The sequence below is a fragment of the Python bivittatus genome, unplaced genomic scaffold (assembly GCF_059951505.1).
Source record: "Python bivittatus isolate LINGU-HERP-01145 unplaced genomic scaffold, Pbiv_v1 ctg000560_np1212, whole genome shotgun sequence".
Lineage (NCBI taxonomy): Eukaryota > Metazoa > Chordata > Lepidosauria > Squamata > Pythonidae > Python > Python bivittatus.
The window spans coordinates 5,421,513-5,438,687 of NW_028277083.1; the positions used below are offsets into that span (position 1 = coordinate 5,421,513).

The 17,175-nt window shown below is 48.4% G+C and overlaps 1 protein-coding gene across 1 annotated transcript in view; it reads right to left on the reverse strand.

The window, feature by feature from the left end:
- The window catches only part of FAM20C (FAM20C golgi associated secretory pathway kinase), a 59,575-nt gene extending 44,016 nt beyond the window's left edge, over nucleotides 1–15,559 (reverse strand). The window contains exons 1-2 of the mRNA XM_007426237.3: nucleotides 14,458–15,559; nucleotides 1,907–2,085 (exon numbers count right to left, since the gene is read on the reverse strand). Of these exons, the coding sequence (XP_007426299.2) occupies nucleotides 1,907–2,085; nucleotides 14,458–15,191 (913 nt within the window). The 5' untranslated portion in view covers nucleotides 15,192–15,559. The remainder of the gene's footprint in view (nucleotides 1–1,906; nucleotides 2,086–14,457) is intronic.
- Between the last annotated feature and the right edge of the window lie 1,616 nt (nucleotides 15,560–17,175).

The following is a 17,175-nucleotide window of genomic DNA, read 5'->3' on the forward strand; positions in this document are numbered from 1 at the left end:
AAGTATAGGTGGACAGGAGAACACGCTCTATTTATGACATTGCTACCCAATACTTTTTCTTCTCTAAATTAAACTGATTTGAGAGAGGGAGAAGAGACATACATTCAATCCATTTTACCCCTGAATGAGATTAAGATGAACAACAAAAACCAAGAGCTGTTTCAGAGATCAATGGACTTTTTCAAACATCCACATCTTTTATTTTCTGAGAATTTCTGCCTGCTCTCTTGCTAATTTCTCTCTTCTCTTCTAGCCTCCGAGTTGACTGGCACTAGAAACACTGCACAGATGCTAGGAAGTTGCATAAGAATCCTGAGAAATTTAACTAAAAAAAAAAAAAAGTGGTTTGGGGGAAAAAAAAGGCATTTTCTGCAGGGTGCAGCTTCCCTGAGTAACTCATTGCTTAACCTCACTGCAGAAAACCTTTCCTCCTCTCCTACACGTCACTCTTATTTTCACAGGCATATAATTGGGACATGTTCCTCCAGTATGTGCTCTTATCGGTGCTCTCTGCTAGTAGGAATAAAGCTACTTTCTGGTGGCTGAAGTTGCAGCAATGTTTTAAAAAAGAGAGCTGACATCAGAGAGGATGAATATTGTTGACCTGGGCAATCTGAGTTGAAATTGGGGGGTGGGGGTGTAAAGACGGAGTAACGTGGGAGAAACAGCACAGGATATCTCACCCGTGTGCATATTGTTTCAGGAAATGCAAATGCGATCTGTTTACATTCAGAGCCGGCTCTCCTGTTAGGTAACACAAGCCGCCTAGAGTCACTTATACAGTGAGATGGGCAGGGTAGAAATTTGATAAAAAAATAAAATAAAATAAAAGCAGAAAACTGGAGCTAAGCCCTGCCACCACAACCCCCAATCCACTTGGAGGAACCAGGTTGCAGATTGAGGTCCTACTGGTCCCATTATCAGAAGCAAAGAAATTCTGCAATTTTCCTACTAGCTCTCATTGATTCGGACGAAGGAGGATGAGCTTCTGAACAAGGATTGTGAATTCCTCTCAGCATTTGGAATCAGAATTTGGAATTCCTTCCAAAGGAGAAAAGCATTTTCAAGACGTTCTCATGGGCATAACGTAGTTTTTTCCTCTGAGAAAGCGATCAGATGGTCAAAAGGGATGTGCAGGAACGTTCCACCTCCCATTTTTGCAGCCTCCTAGTCTTACACTTCCCTTAAACCAGGGAAGGCCCCAGGAGACCTGTTCTAGCAGGGCTGCTGCTGCCATTATGGAAAAGAAGTTCTCCTTCCCGTGAACAAATCACCCACTGTTTTCTCTGTCCCCAAAATTCAAGTGAGATTTTGAAAAATCCATTTGCATATTGCCACCAATACAAGCAGTTACCTCTCATGACTTTAAAGAAGAGGGTGCACGGAAGGGAGCATGAAGGTGGAATAGGGGAAGAAGAGGGAGGACAATACTGCGCCTTCCTGCCCAATTGACAAGTCTCCAGCAGCAGGTTTTCCCAGGATGTCCCAGCTCAGATGAGGATATGAAAGGAATAAAATATATTCCTTAGCCTTAACCTGGTGTAAGCCCATTGCTCATCTAGATGGCAGCATCTAGCAAACTTTGGCTGATCTTGACAGGCTAAGCAAGGTCAAACATGGTTAATACTTGGATGGAAGACCACCATCCCAGGCCTGTGAGCCAGACCAGAAGGTCAAAGAGACATCCCAGAAGAAAGCAATCGCAAGCCATTTCTGTATGGTCATCATGAAAACTAGGTGGATGTGTCCATGGAGTCACCAAGGGTCAAGTTCAACTCAAGGAGACTTGACTTTTTACCTGGAGTAACCCATGCAAAAGAAGTATCTCCCAATCCAGCAAGAAAAGACACAAAAGCACATACACACGGATTGCAACAGTCATGGAACTACAGGTGTGTCAACCTACCAACACTGGTGATTTTCTGGGAAGCCAAATCTTGCAGCAAGATTCCAATCGCTGGGTTGTGCCTGGAATACAGTTCGTACCGATTAATGCCAATGTGGAATTTGAGCCAGTTTGGGTAGGAATCAATCGATGTTTCCCCTGTGGGTAGAAAGTCCTCATCTTCATTGCCTTCATTTTGCCTGCCAAAAACAAACAAGAGAGAGACAGTACAGAAGGTTGGGTTTTGTCCACATGCCAGCAATGCATTTTGCAATCCATTGGGAATGGGAGGAGATGGGTGCCAAACCTAGAATGGTGCTCTAAATAGGTCAAGGTGGCATTCTTTTCTACTTTAGGAGTCCAGGAGGTAGCCTGGTATTAAGGGACACCATGGTCTATCTGATCTAAATCACTGATGCTGATTGCTTGTTCATCATGGACCACGACTTCTGCTATACTGCAAACACTGCATCAGAGCATTGTGCTATTCCAGGACCCTCTGTACCTTTTGGCTTTTAAAAGATGGGATTGTATCTGCTCTAATGAAGAAAAATCCCCGTCTATAGACAACTAGCTCTCAGCCTTCTGAAGTAGACCAGGTCAGGAAATAGACAGCACAAGGATTTCAGGAATGCTAGGCTGGGGAATTCTGGGAGTTGAACTCCACATATATTAAAGTTTGAAAAACACTGTGGTAGGGTATAACAGCAGAATCTTGAAAGCCAGAGTATGCTCTGCCCCATCTTATACCAAACAGAATCAAGGGAGGGTTATTTTGAGTATCTTTCTCATGCCTTCTACTTTTCCAGGACTGAGTTCTATTTTCCCTTAATTGTTCCTGCATACTTCTTCAAGATTATCTCTGCATTCCTCTATATTAGCATAGTATAGATAATCCTTGTTTAATGACCACAATTGGGACCGGCAATATGGCCGTTAAGCGAAGCAGTTGCTAAGTGAAACCACAACCATGCTTATGATCTTCCTTCAGCTTTCCTTTGCTTTATAGACTTGCTAAGGTCGTAAATGTGAGGATTGGTTGCAAAGTTACTTTTTCATCGTCATTGTAACTACAAATGGTCGCTAAAGGAGGCAGTTGCTAAATGACTACCTATAGGGAGAAAACCCCAAACGTCTTCTTGACATACTGCACATGAGCTAACAGAAGTTGCAGCTACCTAGATTTTATCAATATAAGGAAAATGTTCCTGATAGTAAGATCTGTAGAAGAGTGGAACTGTGTTCCTGTGGAGGTTGTGGGATGGACATAAGAACATAAGCAATGACCTGCTAGATTGGACTTGTGGCCCATCTAGTCCAGCAGTATGTTCTCATAATGGCCAATCCACTGCACAAGGAAGCCCGCTAGTCTCCCAGCAGATGTCCTTCAGAGGCAGTCCCACTGCCATCAAGGCTTCTCCATCTCTTGAGTTTTTAAGAAGAGCCTGGGCAGCTATCTCTCATGGATGGTTGAACTGGTTTTCCTGCACATTGCCGAAGGCTGGCCTAGGTGATCTTTTGTGGCCCCTTCTACCTCCACAGCTTTTATGTTTTTACTGCTTCTCAATCTGCAGTGTGCCCATTTGCAATCTAAAGCGGTCCAGCCCAGGTCAGGAAAAGCTGTACCCCTGGATACCACCTTAAAATGTCAGGGGATATTTGCTAGAGGACCTGGGGGAAGCGGCTTCTTACTAAACCTATACAGGATTGTCCTGTAAGGAATGAAACTGGTCCTAAGAAAAGGAGCTCAAAATGAAGTAGGCAGTTGCCCACAGACTAGGCTCCTTCCACCCATAAGGAGATGGAAGTCCTTATGAAATCATTCCAGAGCATCCTGGTTTGCATCTCTTTTTTCAAAAAGATCAACAAGTATCCAAATATCTCATCTGCTTCCTGCCCTGCCAAGAAATTATGGCATGTCGGGAAGCGACTATTTAAACAGAAGGGTCTCAGTTTCTTAGGAAGAGAAATCTGTTCTGTTAAGAATCAGCTATTCATATTTGAAAGCATGCCAAGTGCAGAGCGATCCAACTCGACGCTTACATGAGTGTGTGTTTACACCAAGACAGAAGCTTCTAACAACACGGCCCCAAACCTCGGTCATACCCAGGAGAACTCCAATGCTCAGAAATTCTGACTCAATTCACATCACGGGATGAACCCGTTCAGATAAACTACCAGGCAGATGCAATCACACACAGGCTAAGTTGGGTTAGACTTCATGTTGGCTAGTTTTTTCATCTTCTTTTGTGGCTTAAGGTCTTCTTTACAAAACCGGTTCTGCTGAGCCAGTTTAAGGCTCAATGCATTTTGCCAAACCAGAAAATGGGTTTACTCAGCACATGGTGGGAATTCAGCCACAAACTTCAGCAATCCATAGGTGCTTTTTCTTAAAAAAATGTGACCTTTGATATCTAACCTCCTGTTTGCAAGGGGGAGTTAATATTTGACTGTTCTGCCCTTCATGCTCTCTTTTATGTATGTATATTTAACTGGTTGGTTTGGGACAAGAGAATCCACTTGGTGGGGTTCTAGCTTTTAATGTCATTGCTTTGAAAAGCTTTCATATTGTCTTTGAGTCCAAAAGGGTGCAGGAACTGACGTGCACAACTACCAGACATGAAAAGTCATAAACGATACAGAGAGTGGAGAGAAACAACTCCCAAATATCACAAGAGCTTTTGGAGATTACTTGGAAGCTACATCAGGTACAGAATGTGGTGGCCAAGCTACTATGGCGCAAACCTATGTTGACATCACTGCATTGATTGCTAGCAGGCCTCTGAACCCAACTGAAAGAGTTGGTTATCCTCTGTAAAGCCATATACTGCATAACAGCACGATATATCAGAAACTGCCTTGCCCAATGTGACGTGGCTTATCCAGTCAAACATCTAGAGGAGGTCTGCTGAGGGTCCCACCTCACGGGAGCTACATGAGCTCTGAGCCAGGGGCTAGGTCTTTTCAACGAAACCCTCCACACTTTGGAATATACCCTTCCCCATGAAGATATATTTGGTCTTGATGCTCCTCACATTTCAGAAGGAGGCAAAGAACATCCTGTTCAAGCATTGCTTTGACCTATGAGGATGGTGGACAACTCTCAATTATTGCACTGTACTGTATCTGGAAGATTGATTTTTGTTTCTGATATTGTTTGGGTTTTTATTCCCTTGGGGTTCACCATCCAGAATCTAAATGATTTGGACAGGTTACAAATATTATAAATGAACTAAGTAAATAAAATGCAACCTATTATTCCAACAGCAGAACTTCTACCAAATAATCAAAGGAACTGCGCTGTTCCCATATGGTTTATCTCTCCCTCTGTTTCCTCCATCACTTAGCATGTCCAAATGTAGACTGGATTGCCTTTGGGGATCAGCATAACAGCTAACAGTCCCATTCGGTGTTCAAAAACCAACCTGGTTTTTGAAGCTATCTGCCTTGTTTTAGAAAAATAAGGTTAGAGTTATGTCTGTAGGCTCTCTTCTGAAGTTGATATTGAATTTGGTGGGACGATATGGGATGTTTTCAGTTCTTTAACAAAGTCTTGTTCCAGGGTAACCAACCTAGCATGGTGAATGCCAACCTTCATCACCACAGTTGATGGCAAGGGTTCATTCAATTATTATTAGATTCATGGGTGGATGCAAATTTAAAAAATGGTTGGAATGATTTCAAAAGAAGCATATCTCAGCCTGATCCTGTCAGTAATGGTCCAGCCCACTGGCTTTTAAAACAGAGCACTCAGACAACCTTGTTCATAAGTTGCAGTACCTAAGATGCCAGTTTGGTTTGAAAGAGAGATCCTTCAGAAAGAAATAATACGTAGGCAACTATTCTCTGATGGCTAGATTCCCAAATTATACATTAAGCTATGGTTTCAACCATGACTTCTTGGATTGTCTCTACAGGTAGCAGCACCTGAATGACTACATCTGAATTTGGAAGCTAAGTAGGGTTGGCCCTGGTTGATACTTGGAGGGGAGACCTCCAGGGAACCTAAAAGCTGTAAAGGACTTTGAATTAGCCATAGTAACCCAGTTCATGCCACCATCCTAAACCACAATTAAAGCATCCCACAGCAGAACCAACCAAAGTACACTGTGGTTTAGTGTTGGGTGTAAACCCAGCTGATAGATTGATGCTTGGAGATGTTAACTTGCATCTCCCTGACCTATTCTGATATTCTAAATTAGATTAAGTCGCTTCCAACCATTCTCTTATAAGGCAACAAATGGATCTCCTTTAGTGTCTTTGGGTACACACCCTTACGAAGCTAAATCACATGTCCGTGATACATTTGAGATCTTAATTATGCTTGAGACAAGAACCTCTAGGCCATGGTGAAGCATTTGATTTATTTCAAAAGTTAATAAGCTCCTTTCAGAGCAGGGAGTGGTAACCTGAGGACACCGGGCTAACAACTCCTGAATCCACGTTAGTTTTTATTTTGCGAACCGAATCCTGGCTGACCACAATGATCGGAAATTGATTTCTTTGTCATTTTGAGGTGAGAAGCACAAACCTATCAGTGACTGCCCTAAAATAGACTGAGCCTAGTTTTAAAAAAACAAACAGCTCTCTTCCTCCAAATTAGAGAGAGAGAGACAGAAGACAGAAGCATAGTTTGGTATACGTCTACAACATGGCACCACTCTCTTTGCACCATCATCTGCCTTCTGCAATTCCTTCCCTCTGCAAAACTTAAGACAACGTGCCCAGATCTGCGCTGCACAATTTTGGTTGGCCAACAGAGGGCAGCATTGATATACGGAAAACTCTGAATTGTTGCTCCCATCTCCTGGCTACCCACATTTTTGCAGCTTCCATCCGGCAATGGGACCAAAAATGTTAAACCCACCAGTGAGTGACCCAATCAAGGCCATGCACCACAAAACATAAACCCACAAAACTCTTTCAGCCCATGTTTTATACCTCCATGAACCATCAGGAAGGGTAAAAGTAAAATAATCAGGGAAACAGAATTCCTAGAGAAACTGTGTATCAGCAAGACCACTCTAGGCACTCATCTCTATGCCAGCAGTGAAGATTAATCCTCTCTTCCATGTTCACACATGCATGGCTGAACAAGGAAGGTTAATTTAAGCCCAAACTACTTCAAGAGTGTTTGTGCTTTAAAATAATTGTCTCTAACCCCGGTACTGACTAGATTACATGTTCCACATGACACAATTATCCTCAATTAAGCCAGTTAAGCACATCATCAGAACATAGCCATTTTGCACCCACTGAAATTTCCAACCATTTGAAAAACAAGATTGTATCATCCTAAGCCAGCCTTGATGTAACCAGAACATGGATTGTGAAAGCAGGGTTGGTCTTCTCCTGATACAGCGATGCTTGGCAAGTGAGGAGAAATCAGATAAAAAGAAAGAGCAAGGGCTGGAAAACTCTCAAATGGTTGATTTAGTTCCTTAAGGGGAGTGGTAAGTCCACATAAGAATAGGTAGAAATCTCCAGCTAGAACATCTGGTCTACCTTAAGCATAGCATCTCCATCTTGCTTGGCTCTGAAAGTGCTTTCTAGACTACACATTAGTGCTCCACAACCGTCCTAGGGGAAACAACCCCTATCTCCTATACGAGTGAGGGCGAAGCTATGACACACGTGTCAAAGGTGACACGCCATGGCCTTTTGGGTTACACGCCAGCGTTCACCAACACACGACAACAACATTCTCCCTGTTTGAGTTACCAAAGAAATGGAGTTTGATTTACTCATATTTCATTTTTGTAATTACTTGACATCTCTTTATAGAATACATAGCACCACACAGGATCGGATTGTATTTTTTTAAATAAATGAATATGTAAAGAATTGTTTCTCTTTTGTTTGGGGGTATATGTGTGTGACATGCCAGCAGAGTCAAATTAGGAACTTTTTGACATGCCAAGCCCAAGAGGTTCACCATCACTGACTAGTACAGTGCTTCCCAAACTTGACTAAATTACCCAAAATTGGGTAAAACGGGGTTTTCTTTGGACAACGACACACCAACCCATTACCGATCACAACAGGGACATTTAAATTGACTTAAATAAAAAGAACTTTCTGAGAAGCAGTTTGGGGTATTGAAGGAAAAGGTTTGGGAAGCTCTGCGCTACAGTAGTAGGATTCTTCCAGGAACATCACAAATCCACTTCTTCTGAGAGAAAGGCAGTTCCCACAGGATGCTAAACCCTCACGTGGTTTTTCTTAGTCTTGGTTTAAGATGTTGTGGGACCCCAGCCATTAGAGTTTATTGCAAAGGATGCAAACGATATTTAAACTATCACCCAATCCGTGTCCATGCTTATTGGAGTTGGCTGGTTGCTCCCAAAACATCTTGAGAAGAAAGAGATAGACAGACAGACAGACAGACAGACAGGTCTTCTATTTTTCTGCTTTTTTTCAGAAAAGCAAAAGGCCTAAAACAAACCAGAGACAATGGCCAGCCTTTGCATCTGGTTTTATACCAGGTGAGACCTGAGTCTATATTGCTGCCCTACCAAAGGGCAGGGACTCTCTTCCCCAAATACATCCAATGAGATTTGGAAAAATGGAACAAAGGTTAGATTAACAAGCAGCTGCAAGAAGAGTGCCAAAAATTCATTCTGGCCGGCCAGCCTGCCTTTCCTTCCTTCCTTCCTTCCTTCCTTCCTTCCTTCCTTCCTTCCTTCCTTCCTTCCTTCCTTCCTTCCTTCCTTCCTCCCTCCCTCCCTCCCTCCCTCCCTCCCTCATAGCTTCCTTCCTTCCTTCCTTCCTTCCTTCCTTCCTTCCTTCCTTCCTTCCTTCCTTCCTTCCTTCCTTCCTTCCTTCCTTCCTCCCTCCCTCCCTCCCTTCCTCCCCTCCCCTCCTTTCTTTCTTTCTCTTTCTTTTTTTCTTTCTTTCTTTCTTTCTTTCCCTCCCTCCCTCCCTCCCCTCTTTCTTTCCTTCCTTCCTTCCTCCCTCCCTCCCTCTCGATTTCATTTTCATAGTTTTACAACTCCTTCTTACCCCAAAAATTCCAAACGCTTACTCATATTTCTGGCTGATACCACCAGTTTTACAAGCCAAGGGACCATTGCTACAAATTAAGAGTTTGCAACCACGTTCTTGCCAGATGTTTTAACTAAAACCCCCACAATTCACTGCCACTGGCCATACCAGCAGGGACCGATGAAGTCCAAAAGCTGGAGGGTATCAGGTTGCCTTTCTCCTGCAAATATTAAAAAGGTCTCCTTCTCAAGACCAGGAGGTGAACGTTTGGACCACAGATCGAAGGAAGAGCTCGCTTCATTCGGGCGGCTCGTGTTCACTCTCACGAGGATCATGATGGGCAGGAGGTCCCTTTTTCATCTAGCTTTTGTATCTTGCAGTTTTACAGGCAACATGAATGCATGCATGCATGCATGCAGTGGGAGGATGCAGGACCAGGTATGTTTGGCCCTCTAAATGTTGCTGAACTACGACTCCCACCATCCCTCTCTCTCTTGCTAGTTTATACCTGCTGAGCCCATCCACCCCCACCTTTATTATTTAGGATGCAGCTTTAGGAAATGAGATCCAGTTTGCTCCAGCGGTTACAGACCCTAGATGAGGAACAGGAAGACCTAAATTCTAGTCCTGCCTTAAGCATGAAGCCAGCTGGTTGACTATGGGCCAATCTTCTATCTCAACCCTGGGAAGAAGAAGGCAAGAGCAGATCTCTTCTGAAAGTCATGCCAAGAAAACGTCATCACCAATCAAGACAGGCCTGAAGGACTAAATCCACAACAGCCCTAAGAAGCAGCCACCGACACGCATGAAGAAAATACAATTTTGTTCTCCAAAGTTAAACGAAAAATCTGCTTGGTGTCACATAAACCCAAAGAATTCATCTTTATTAAATTTTATCAGACTATTTGCCTATATTTATTGCCTATAAATATACAACAATGGATAGGACTCTAACTTATACGTGTATAGATATACACTGCTAAGCCATTTAAAAATGATTAGATTATTAGGATTTTGAAATAACACGCTCAGAAAAATCTCCACCTCCACCATTAGGACGCTGGAATTATGTTGCTGTCCTATTTTCAACTTTTAAAGCTGCAGTGTAGCAGCTACGCTCTCCAGCTTGGAACAAAAATGCCTGAATCAGTAAATAACAGGAATAAACGCTATTTCCCCCCTCTTTCTCCCAATACAATTTACTCTGGAGGAAACACAGGCAGGACTGTCCCTTTGGGGCCGCAATGTTTCTGCACTGCAATATCCCAGAGGAGAAAAAATGTAGAACAAAAAAGCAGCAATGACTGGAATTTCCAGAAGCTGGAAGACCCCAAGTTAATCAGTATTTCTTATTTTGAGAAGACCTTCTGCATGGTTCAGAAGACCATCTTGAAAGGAAGGATATCCCCTCCCCTGCACCCACACCCCTGATCCCCTTTCTGTCCAGGTTGCCTTCCATATCCACTAAACACGTTTCAAACCCATTCATCCATCCACCCACCATTCAAGGTTTCTTTGTGTGCATGTGACAGAGTCCGGCTACTTCTCTACCCTTCTGATGTCTCCAGAATTGACCATTCTTCCCTTTGGTATCCGGTAGAGCAATTTTGGCTGCATAAACACTGACTGGGGAGGAAAGGACTTTGCTAACAGAGTGTTTTAGCATCCCTATCTGAAAAGATCTGAAGCAGATTCTTTGGGGTAAGAGTAGCCATTATTATTATTATTAGGAAGAATCTTACAAGCTAGACAATTCCTTCTTCTGCACCACCAGCTGAAATACTGTGCGGCCCTTTATGACTGTGCAGTTTGGGGATGATTTATATTTTTTTCAGCAGATGTTTCTCCCCCTTACAGAACTTTAGCTGGGAATCCAATTAGGAAGTTATCTTTGACCCACTTTCCGAAAGGCCTTTTCTCAAGGCTAAACATTTGAGTCCTGATTTCACTGCCCCACCAACTCCCTCTTCTCTTGCCAACGGCCATGCTAGCTTAGGAAAATGAGACCTGTCATCCAACAACATTTGCGGGGCCAAGCTAACAAAAAAGACCAAGAGAAATATATTTCAGTCCTGGTTCTGACGCTTAAAAAAAAATGGGGTGATTTCGGGAAGTCCACATGGGGCGGTTGGGAGGACAAGCATGAGCTAGGTTGAAAAGCTGAAAAAAAGGCATTTTCTCTGCTTGTAGATTCCACTAAGATTTCCTTTGCTCTTTTCAAAAGGCCATGTTTAGGACATTGGGGCGAAAAGACAAAACAGCCTTGAAAAAGAGCAGCTTGATGACTTAGCCAAGAAAAAATGTTCTCAACTTTTATGAATGAATGACTTGCCTGAGAGACCATTCTCTCGTTGGCTTTCCTGGTTCCCCTGTAAGTGGGGAGGGGAAGGGGGGATGTTTAAATATTTTAAGCAGCGAGATGTTAGTGTTTCACAGGCTGCTTTGGCAAGCCTCTCATTCAAAAGGCAACCTACACGTTTCCATTCATAAATAATGAGAGATGGTTGAACCTCAGCAAGGAGAAATCTACTTCTACCATCCTATTGTTATTAATATTATTGAAAGAAGGGAACATCCATGGATGGGCCCTTTCTTCACTGTGCAATCTTATTTGGGTTGTTTCCTCATCTTGGGGGCAGCGGTTCTTTTCAACCCAAGATACCTGAAAATCCATGAACGGAAAGATGGATCTCTCTCCTCCTGTAAAGACTTCAAGTTGGACTCAGCTCCTGGGGAGGGCACAGCTATGTCCAGATAGTTTACTTGCCAATACTACAGAAATGGTTTTCAACCTTCTAATCTAGTTTACAACCCAGAGATATCCTTCCTGGTGGTTTCCCATCCAGGTCTTAACAATATCCAACCGTGGTTTCCTTTTCAAGCTCAGCTAAGGTCAACTGGGTGCTGCCTTACGGCCTATGCAGAGACAACTCCCATTGTCTGGCTTTAACGGGAGGCATGGATTGTTCAGCCATGTTTGAATAAACCAGAGTTGGCTGGGTTCAACCAACACCCTAAACCAAACCTGTCATTTACAAGTCACAAGGGCTGGGTTCACCCAGCACGGCAATCCAAGCTCCAACCGAGCATAACGTGGCTAGGCCGGTGGCGTAAACCTAGTCGAATTTAGCTCCAGAAGCTCATCAGATATTTTTAAGAAATCAAATCCTTTGATTATACCTTCCGATCATAGGTGCTGATATTTTTTGGGAACTCTCGGGAGGGAATAAGGAAAGTCACAAAAAGAAGACTGATTTTTTTTTTCTCAACATCCTTTTATCTTGGAAGGTTACGTCAACCAGATCGTATAAAAAAAACCATGGTCATTAAAGAGATGCTTGTACTTTTAGAAAGGGTGGGGTAGAGATTATACAACCACCACGATGGTAAGACAGAACTGGGATGGGCAAAAAGGAATACTTTACCCCAGTTTTTTTTATTCCTGCTTTTGGAGTGGAAGGCTTAGGAGAAAGGCCACAATACCTCTTCGAGTAATTAAATTTTTTGCCTTACCTACAATAGGTCTACTTTTGGGGAGGTGGAAGGGGCAACGTTTCCTCCTTTTCTTCCTCGGCTTCCTCTTTCTTTTTCATTCCTTCACTTATCAATTTCATTCATTGTCCTTCTTCCCAATTTACCCCACCACAACTCTGTAAGGGAGGTTGGGACAAGACAGAGCCACCGGCTGAGAGTCACCCAATGAGCTTGCATGGATGAAGGTAGGCTAGAATGAGGTTCTCCTGGGGTCCTACCAGAACACACTCCCTTTCTGACGAATTCACAGATAAAATCAATCACTCTAGCAACCTTTAAAATAAAATCAATCACTCTAACAACCTTTTCCAGATTCTCCCTGGATATGCTCTATTCAACAACACCAAATTCTCCTCGCCCTCCCAATGCGGCACCTTTCCAGTTACCAGACTACCATGCCTATACGACCTGGCCGGCTTGGCTGAAGATGATGGGATTTGCAATCTGGAAGGCACCGAGGGGAAGAAAGAAAGACAGAGATTTTCTCTCTTGTATGTAAATGAAAAAGAGTCAGTTGTGTTTTTAAATAGAGTTTTTGGAGAGCCACCTAATGCAAGAGTGAGAAAGCGACACAGTATTTATTGAGGTGAGGACCATCAGTCACCGCAAGGTCTTTTTTTCTTTGGGACAAGGGCATGCTTAATTAATTCAGGATTTTTTTAAGGCAATGACAATGCTCAGAATGAAAGGGAAACATAATTCCATGTTCCCTTAATCTCAATTTTGCTGCACTTTGGGACATAATTACCCAGCACAAAATTTGCAGGCATTTAATTTTTTTAGGATGGGGGACAATTTGCCTGAAAGCGGGTAGCGAATGTTCTGAAATTCCCCCCTCCTATTGCTGGCAATGTGGGGGGGGGGGATCAGCCAATACAAAGCAATCATCCGGTTTCCCTTTGGATGGGAGGGAGCAAGAACTGAGCATTCAGCCTGCTTTCTCCGGTATAAAGCAAAAGGACCTGATTTTATGGGGGGGGGAGGATGATCCATCAAGGCAAAGCTGTTGCTGTTTTTTTTTTTTTTTTGGTCTTCCATGCAGAAGGAGGAGAGAAACCGCTGCTTTCTCACAAGCTTTTTCTCCTCTGGTGCTCTGTAGGAGCTTGGGGGGGGGGGGGAGCTCTACATGCCTCTGCTCCATTTCTGCCAGGAGGAGAGAAAAAATGAGACCGAGAAAAAGAGGAATGTTCCAAAAGATGACCCACCAGTTCGTGTTCCATTATGATAAAAGGCTTGGGGGGGGGAGCACTCAAAGCTAATTACTCCATGTCTGTGTTTCTTCAGGGCAGGCGGCGGCGCACGCAGCCACATCAGCCCTTCTTCGTCCTTCAGGATGGACATCTCCATTCCACGGGGACGGAGAGTCCAGGACGCTGGGTCCTGCTCCCAGGCTTGAGCTCAACGCGGCTTTGAGACTAGGACCAGGATCTTACCTCCCTCCAAGGCCAAGGGGCTTGACCAGGACGTGTTGAATCATGGCAGTTGGTTGGGGACCCACCCCCCAAACATCAACCCTAGCTGGCAAGTACGTGGTAGAGTTTGGGTTCCTGCAGCTGGATGTCTTCAACCCTAAGGGACTGGTCCTAAGGGTGTGGGGAATGGCACCCAACAAAAAAAACACCTCGTTTGGGTTCAGGTAACATTGTAAACCCTGGTTGGTTGGTCCACCCCAAGGTCTTGGGTTCCTACCACAGCACGCATCTTGGTTGACAAGCCGAAGTGGTTAGGGTTTCCATCCTACCGTAGAGCCTGCCTGGCCAGCCACATTGCTCGGGCTCCCCAAGGCCATCAACCTCGGTGGACCAGCCCCAACGGCCGGCATTCCCACGACTCACAACCGCTCAGGCCTGCCCCGCTGCCCAGGAACAGCTGGATCCTCTGCTCCGGCTCAGACAAATCACCCCAGGGCTTAGCCGGTCGTGCGAACCCAGCCTACTGCAGGTGCCAAGCAGGGCGGGCCGTGCCCGGAAAGGGCGCCCGTCTTGCAAGGCAAGCCCCCTTCCCTTTCCCCGGCCTCTGCTCTCCCCCAGCCTTCCTCCCCCCGCCCCACTCACCACTCGGGGTTCTCCGCCGCCTTGGGGTTAAATCGGATGTCGCTGTTGACGTTGAACAAGAGGTCGGCCTCGTCCAGCGGCGGGACGGCCAGCTGGTAGAGCGGGTGGGCGAAGAGCGCGGCCAGGCGGGAGCCGGCGCCCGCGGGCCCCGCCGCCGCTGCCGCCTCCTCCTGGAAGGCCGGCAGCAAAGGCGGCGAGTGGGGCTCGTTCTGCAACCGGCCCGCCCTCGCCTTCCCCTCCGCGCGGAGCGCCGGGCGGCCGAGCTCCGGGCCGGCGCTGAAGGCGCGCGGCGGGGCCGCCTCTCCGCCCCGCTCGGCGTTGGCGCTGGCGCGGCCGGGCCCCTTCTCCGCCGAGCGCGAGCTGAGGTTGGAGCTGGGCTCGCTGCTGAAATCCTGCAAGAGCCGCAGCGTGTGCTTGCTAGGCCAGCCCGCGGCGGCCGCCTCCGCGGCGCCGGACCTGGGCCGCCCCGGCTCCTCCTGCGGCGGCGGCGGCGGCTCCGGCTGCAAGGCAGACGGCGGCGGCGGCGGCGGCTCCTTGGCCCAGCCGCGCGCCTCTTCGCCGGGCCGGGCGGCGGCGTGCGAGCAGGAGCAGCCCGGGTCGGCGGCCCCGGCCTCGGGCCCCGCGGCTCTCTTCTCCAGCTTGGGCAGCAGGTCGATGAGGATGTGCAGCGTGCAGGCGAGCAGGAAGACCAGCAGGATGAGGACGCGGAATTTGCGCACGAGGATCAGCTTCATGGCTGCGCGCAGGGGCGGAAAGTCCCGCGGCGAGCTGGTCAGGCGACGGCGGGAGCGAGGGGGCGGCGGGCGGGCGGGCGGCGGACCGCGGGAAGCGGGGCGGGGGGCTCCGCGCGCCTTCGTTCCTCCCCCGCTTCTTTCTTCACACCCCAATTTTCCTCCTTCCCGGGCTCAGCGCGCCGTCCATCTCGCGAGAAAGGCCGGAATGATTTGCCCGGCCGCGGCCGCGCCGAAGGTCCTCCTCGGCTTGCCCCAGAACAAACAGAGGGCGGGGTGGGCCGCCGAGCCCCCGCCCGGGCGATCAGCGGGGCGAGGCTTTCCGGGCGGGACGCCGCCGCCGCCGCCGCCGGTCCCGGGCTGGCGCACGCAGCATGTATCGCCTTCGGTCCTGGGGGGAAAGGGGGGAAAGTCTTCGGAGCGCCCCGGACGGGGGGCTTTAGGGGGGCCGAAGCGGCTGCAGCAGCTCTGCCCCCTCCCCACGCTGGGACGGCGGCGCCCCGAAGCGCCCCGTCGGCCTCCGCCTCCCGGGGCAGTCCTGGCGACGCCACGCCGGGCGTCCCGGCGCTCGCGGACCCGGCTTGCGAAGACCCGGCGGGCCCCTCCTTCCGAAGCTCGGGGCGCCGCACGCCAATCCGCCGGAGCGCGGCCCCGGGAAGAAGCAAGCAGGCGCCCCCGGCCCGAAGGACCGCGCCGCCGCTGCCCTGGGACGCGCTGCCCGCGAGTCCTCTCCGGCCCGGTTCGGGATCCTCACCTCCGGCGCGCCGCCTCCGCCAGCGCGGACCTTCTGCTCCCAGCCCGTTTCCGGAGGCTGCAGCCGCTGCGAAAGCCGGAGCGCAAGAGCCGCCGCTTGACAGCTAGCGGGGGGGGTGGGTGGGGGGGAGGGGAGGGGGAGGAGCGGTGGGGAGGCGAGGAACCCAAATTTCAACCCCCCCCGCCGGAAAAAGCGGCGCGCTGCGGCTCCCCTCCCCGCTCCCTCCCCTCGCGTTTCTTCCAGAAAGCTGCCACTGGGCTCCCCCTCCCTCGGCCGGCCCTCAGCCGCCGAGGTCGCCCCGAACCCGAATGCAAAAGCGAGGGAGGAAGAGAAAGAGAAGGCAAGGAACGGAGCCGCCCCCCCTCCTGGCTTTGGAAGAGCGCTCCCGGCGAGCCCGCGAGCGGCCGCGGCTCAGCTGGCCCGGGGTGGGTTTGGCTGAAAGGCTGGCGGGGAGGGAGGGAGGGAGGGAGGGGGCGCGAGCGAGCGGGGCGCTCCCCCTGGGCAGCCCTTGCAGGCGGCGGCTCGCGCGGTGGGCAGAAGAGCGAGAGCGGCGCTCCTGCCTTGGGTGGGCGTTAAATAAGAGGCGCCCGCGCCGTCCGTCCAGACGTCACGGATAAAGACATTGGCTCAAGGCGGCCGCGAGAGTCACAGGGAAGCCTCAGCCCAAAGCCTTCGCTCCCCGCTCCCCATTTCAGGCCCTCCCTTCTCCCCCTCCCCTCCCCTCCCCACCACTCCCCTCCCCACCCCCTCCCTTCCTTTTCTTTTGAATTCTCCTGCAGCAGATCCAAGGGGGTCCCAAAGAGGGAGGGGGCTTCCCCCAGGTGGGGGGAGAGGAAGGTGCAAGAAAGACCTGCCCCCCTCGCTCTGAGAACACCTGGCCCGGTATCCCAGCTGGGTTGCCAGTTCTGGAAAACAGCCTTTGGCACCATCTCGGGGTCTTGATTTTGCCAGGCTTTGGCTGGAGATTGGCGATGGGATGGGCATCGGAACATCTATACCCTCAGTGGGGGTAGGAGCTGTCTGCTGCTACTTTTGCTGGCCTCGGCTTCCCAGGCTCCCCTCCAGCATCGGATTTCCTAGTGGTCTCCTGTCCCAGTGTCATCTAGGTCTCCTGGGCTTCACTTCTGGAGATAAACCAGGGTTGGCCAAATGCTACCACCTGCTGGTCAATTGGTGGTTAGTGTCAAATTTCTGTGTGAGTTGTCAAGGTATTATTACTACTACTACTACTAT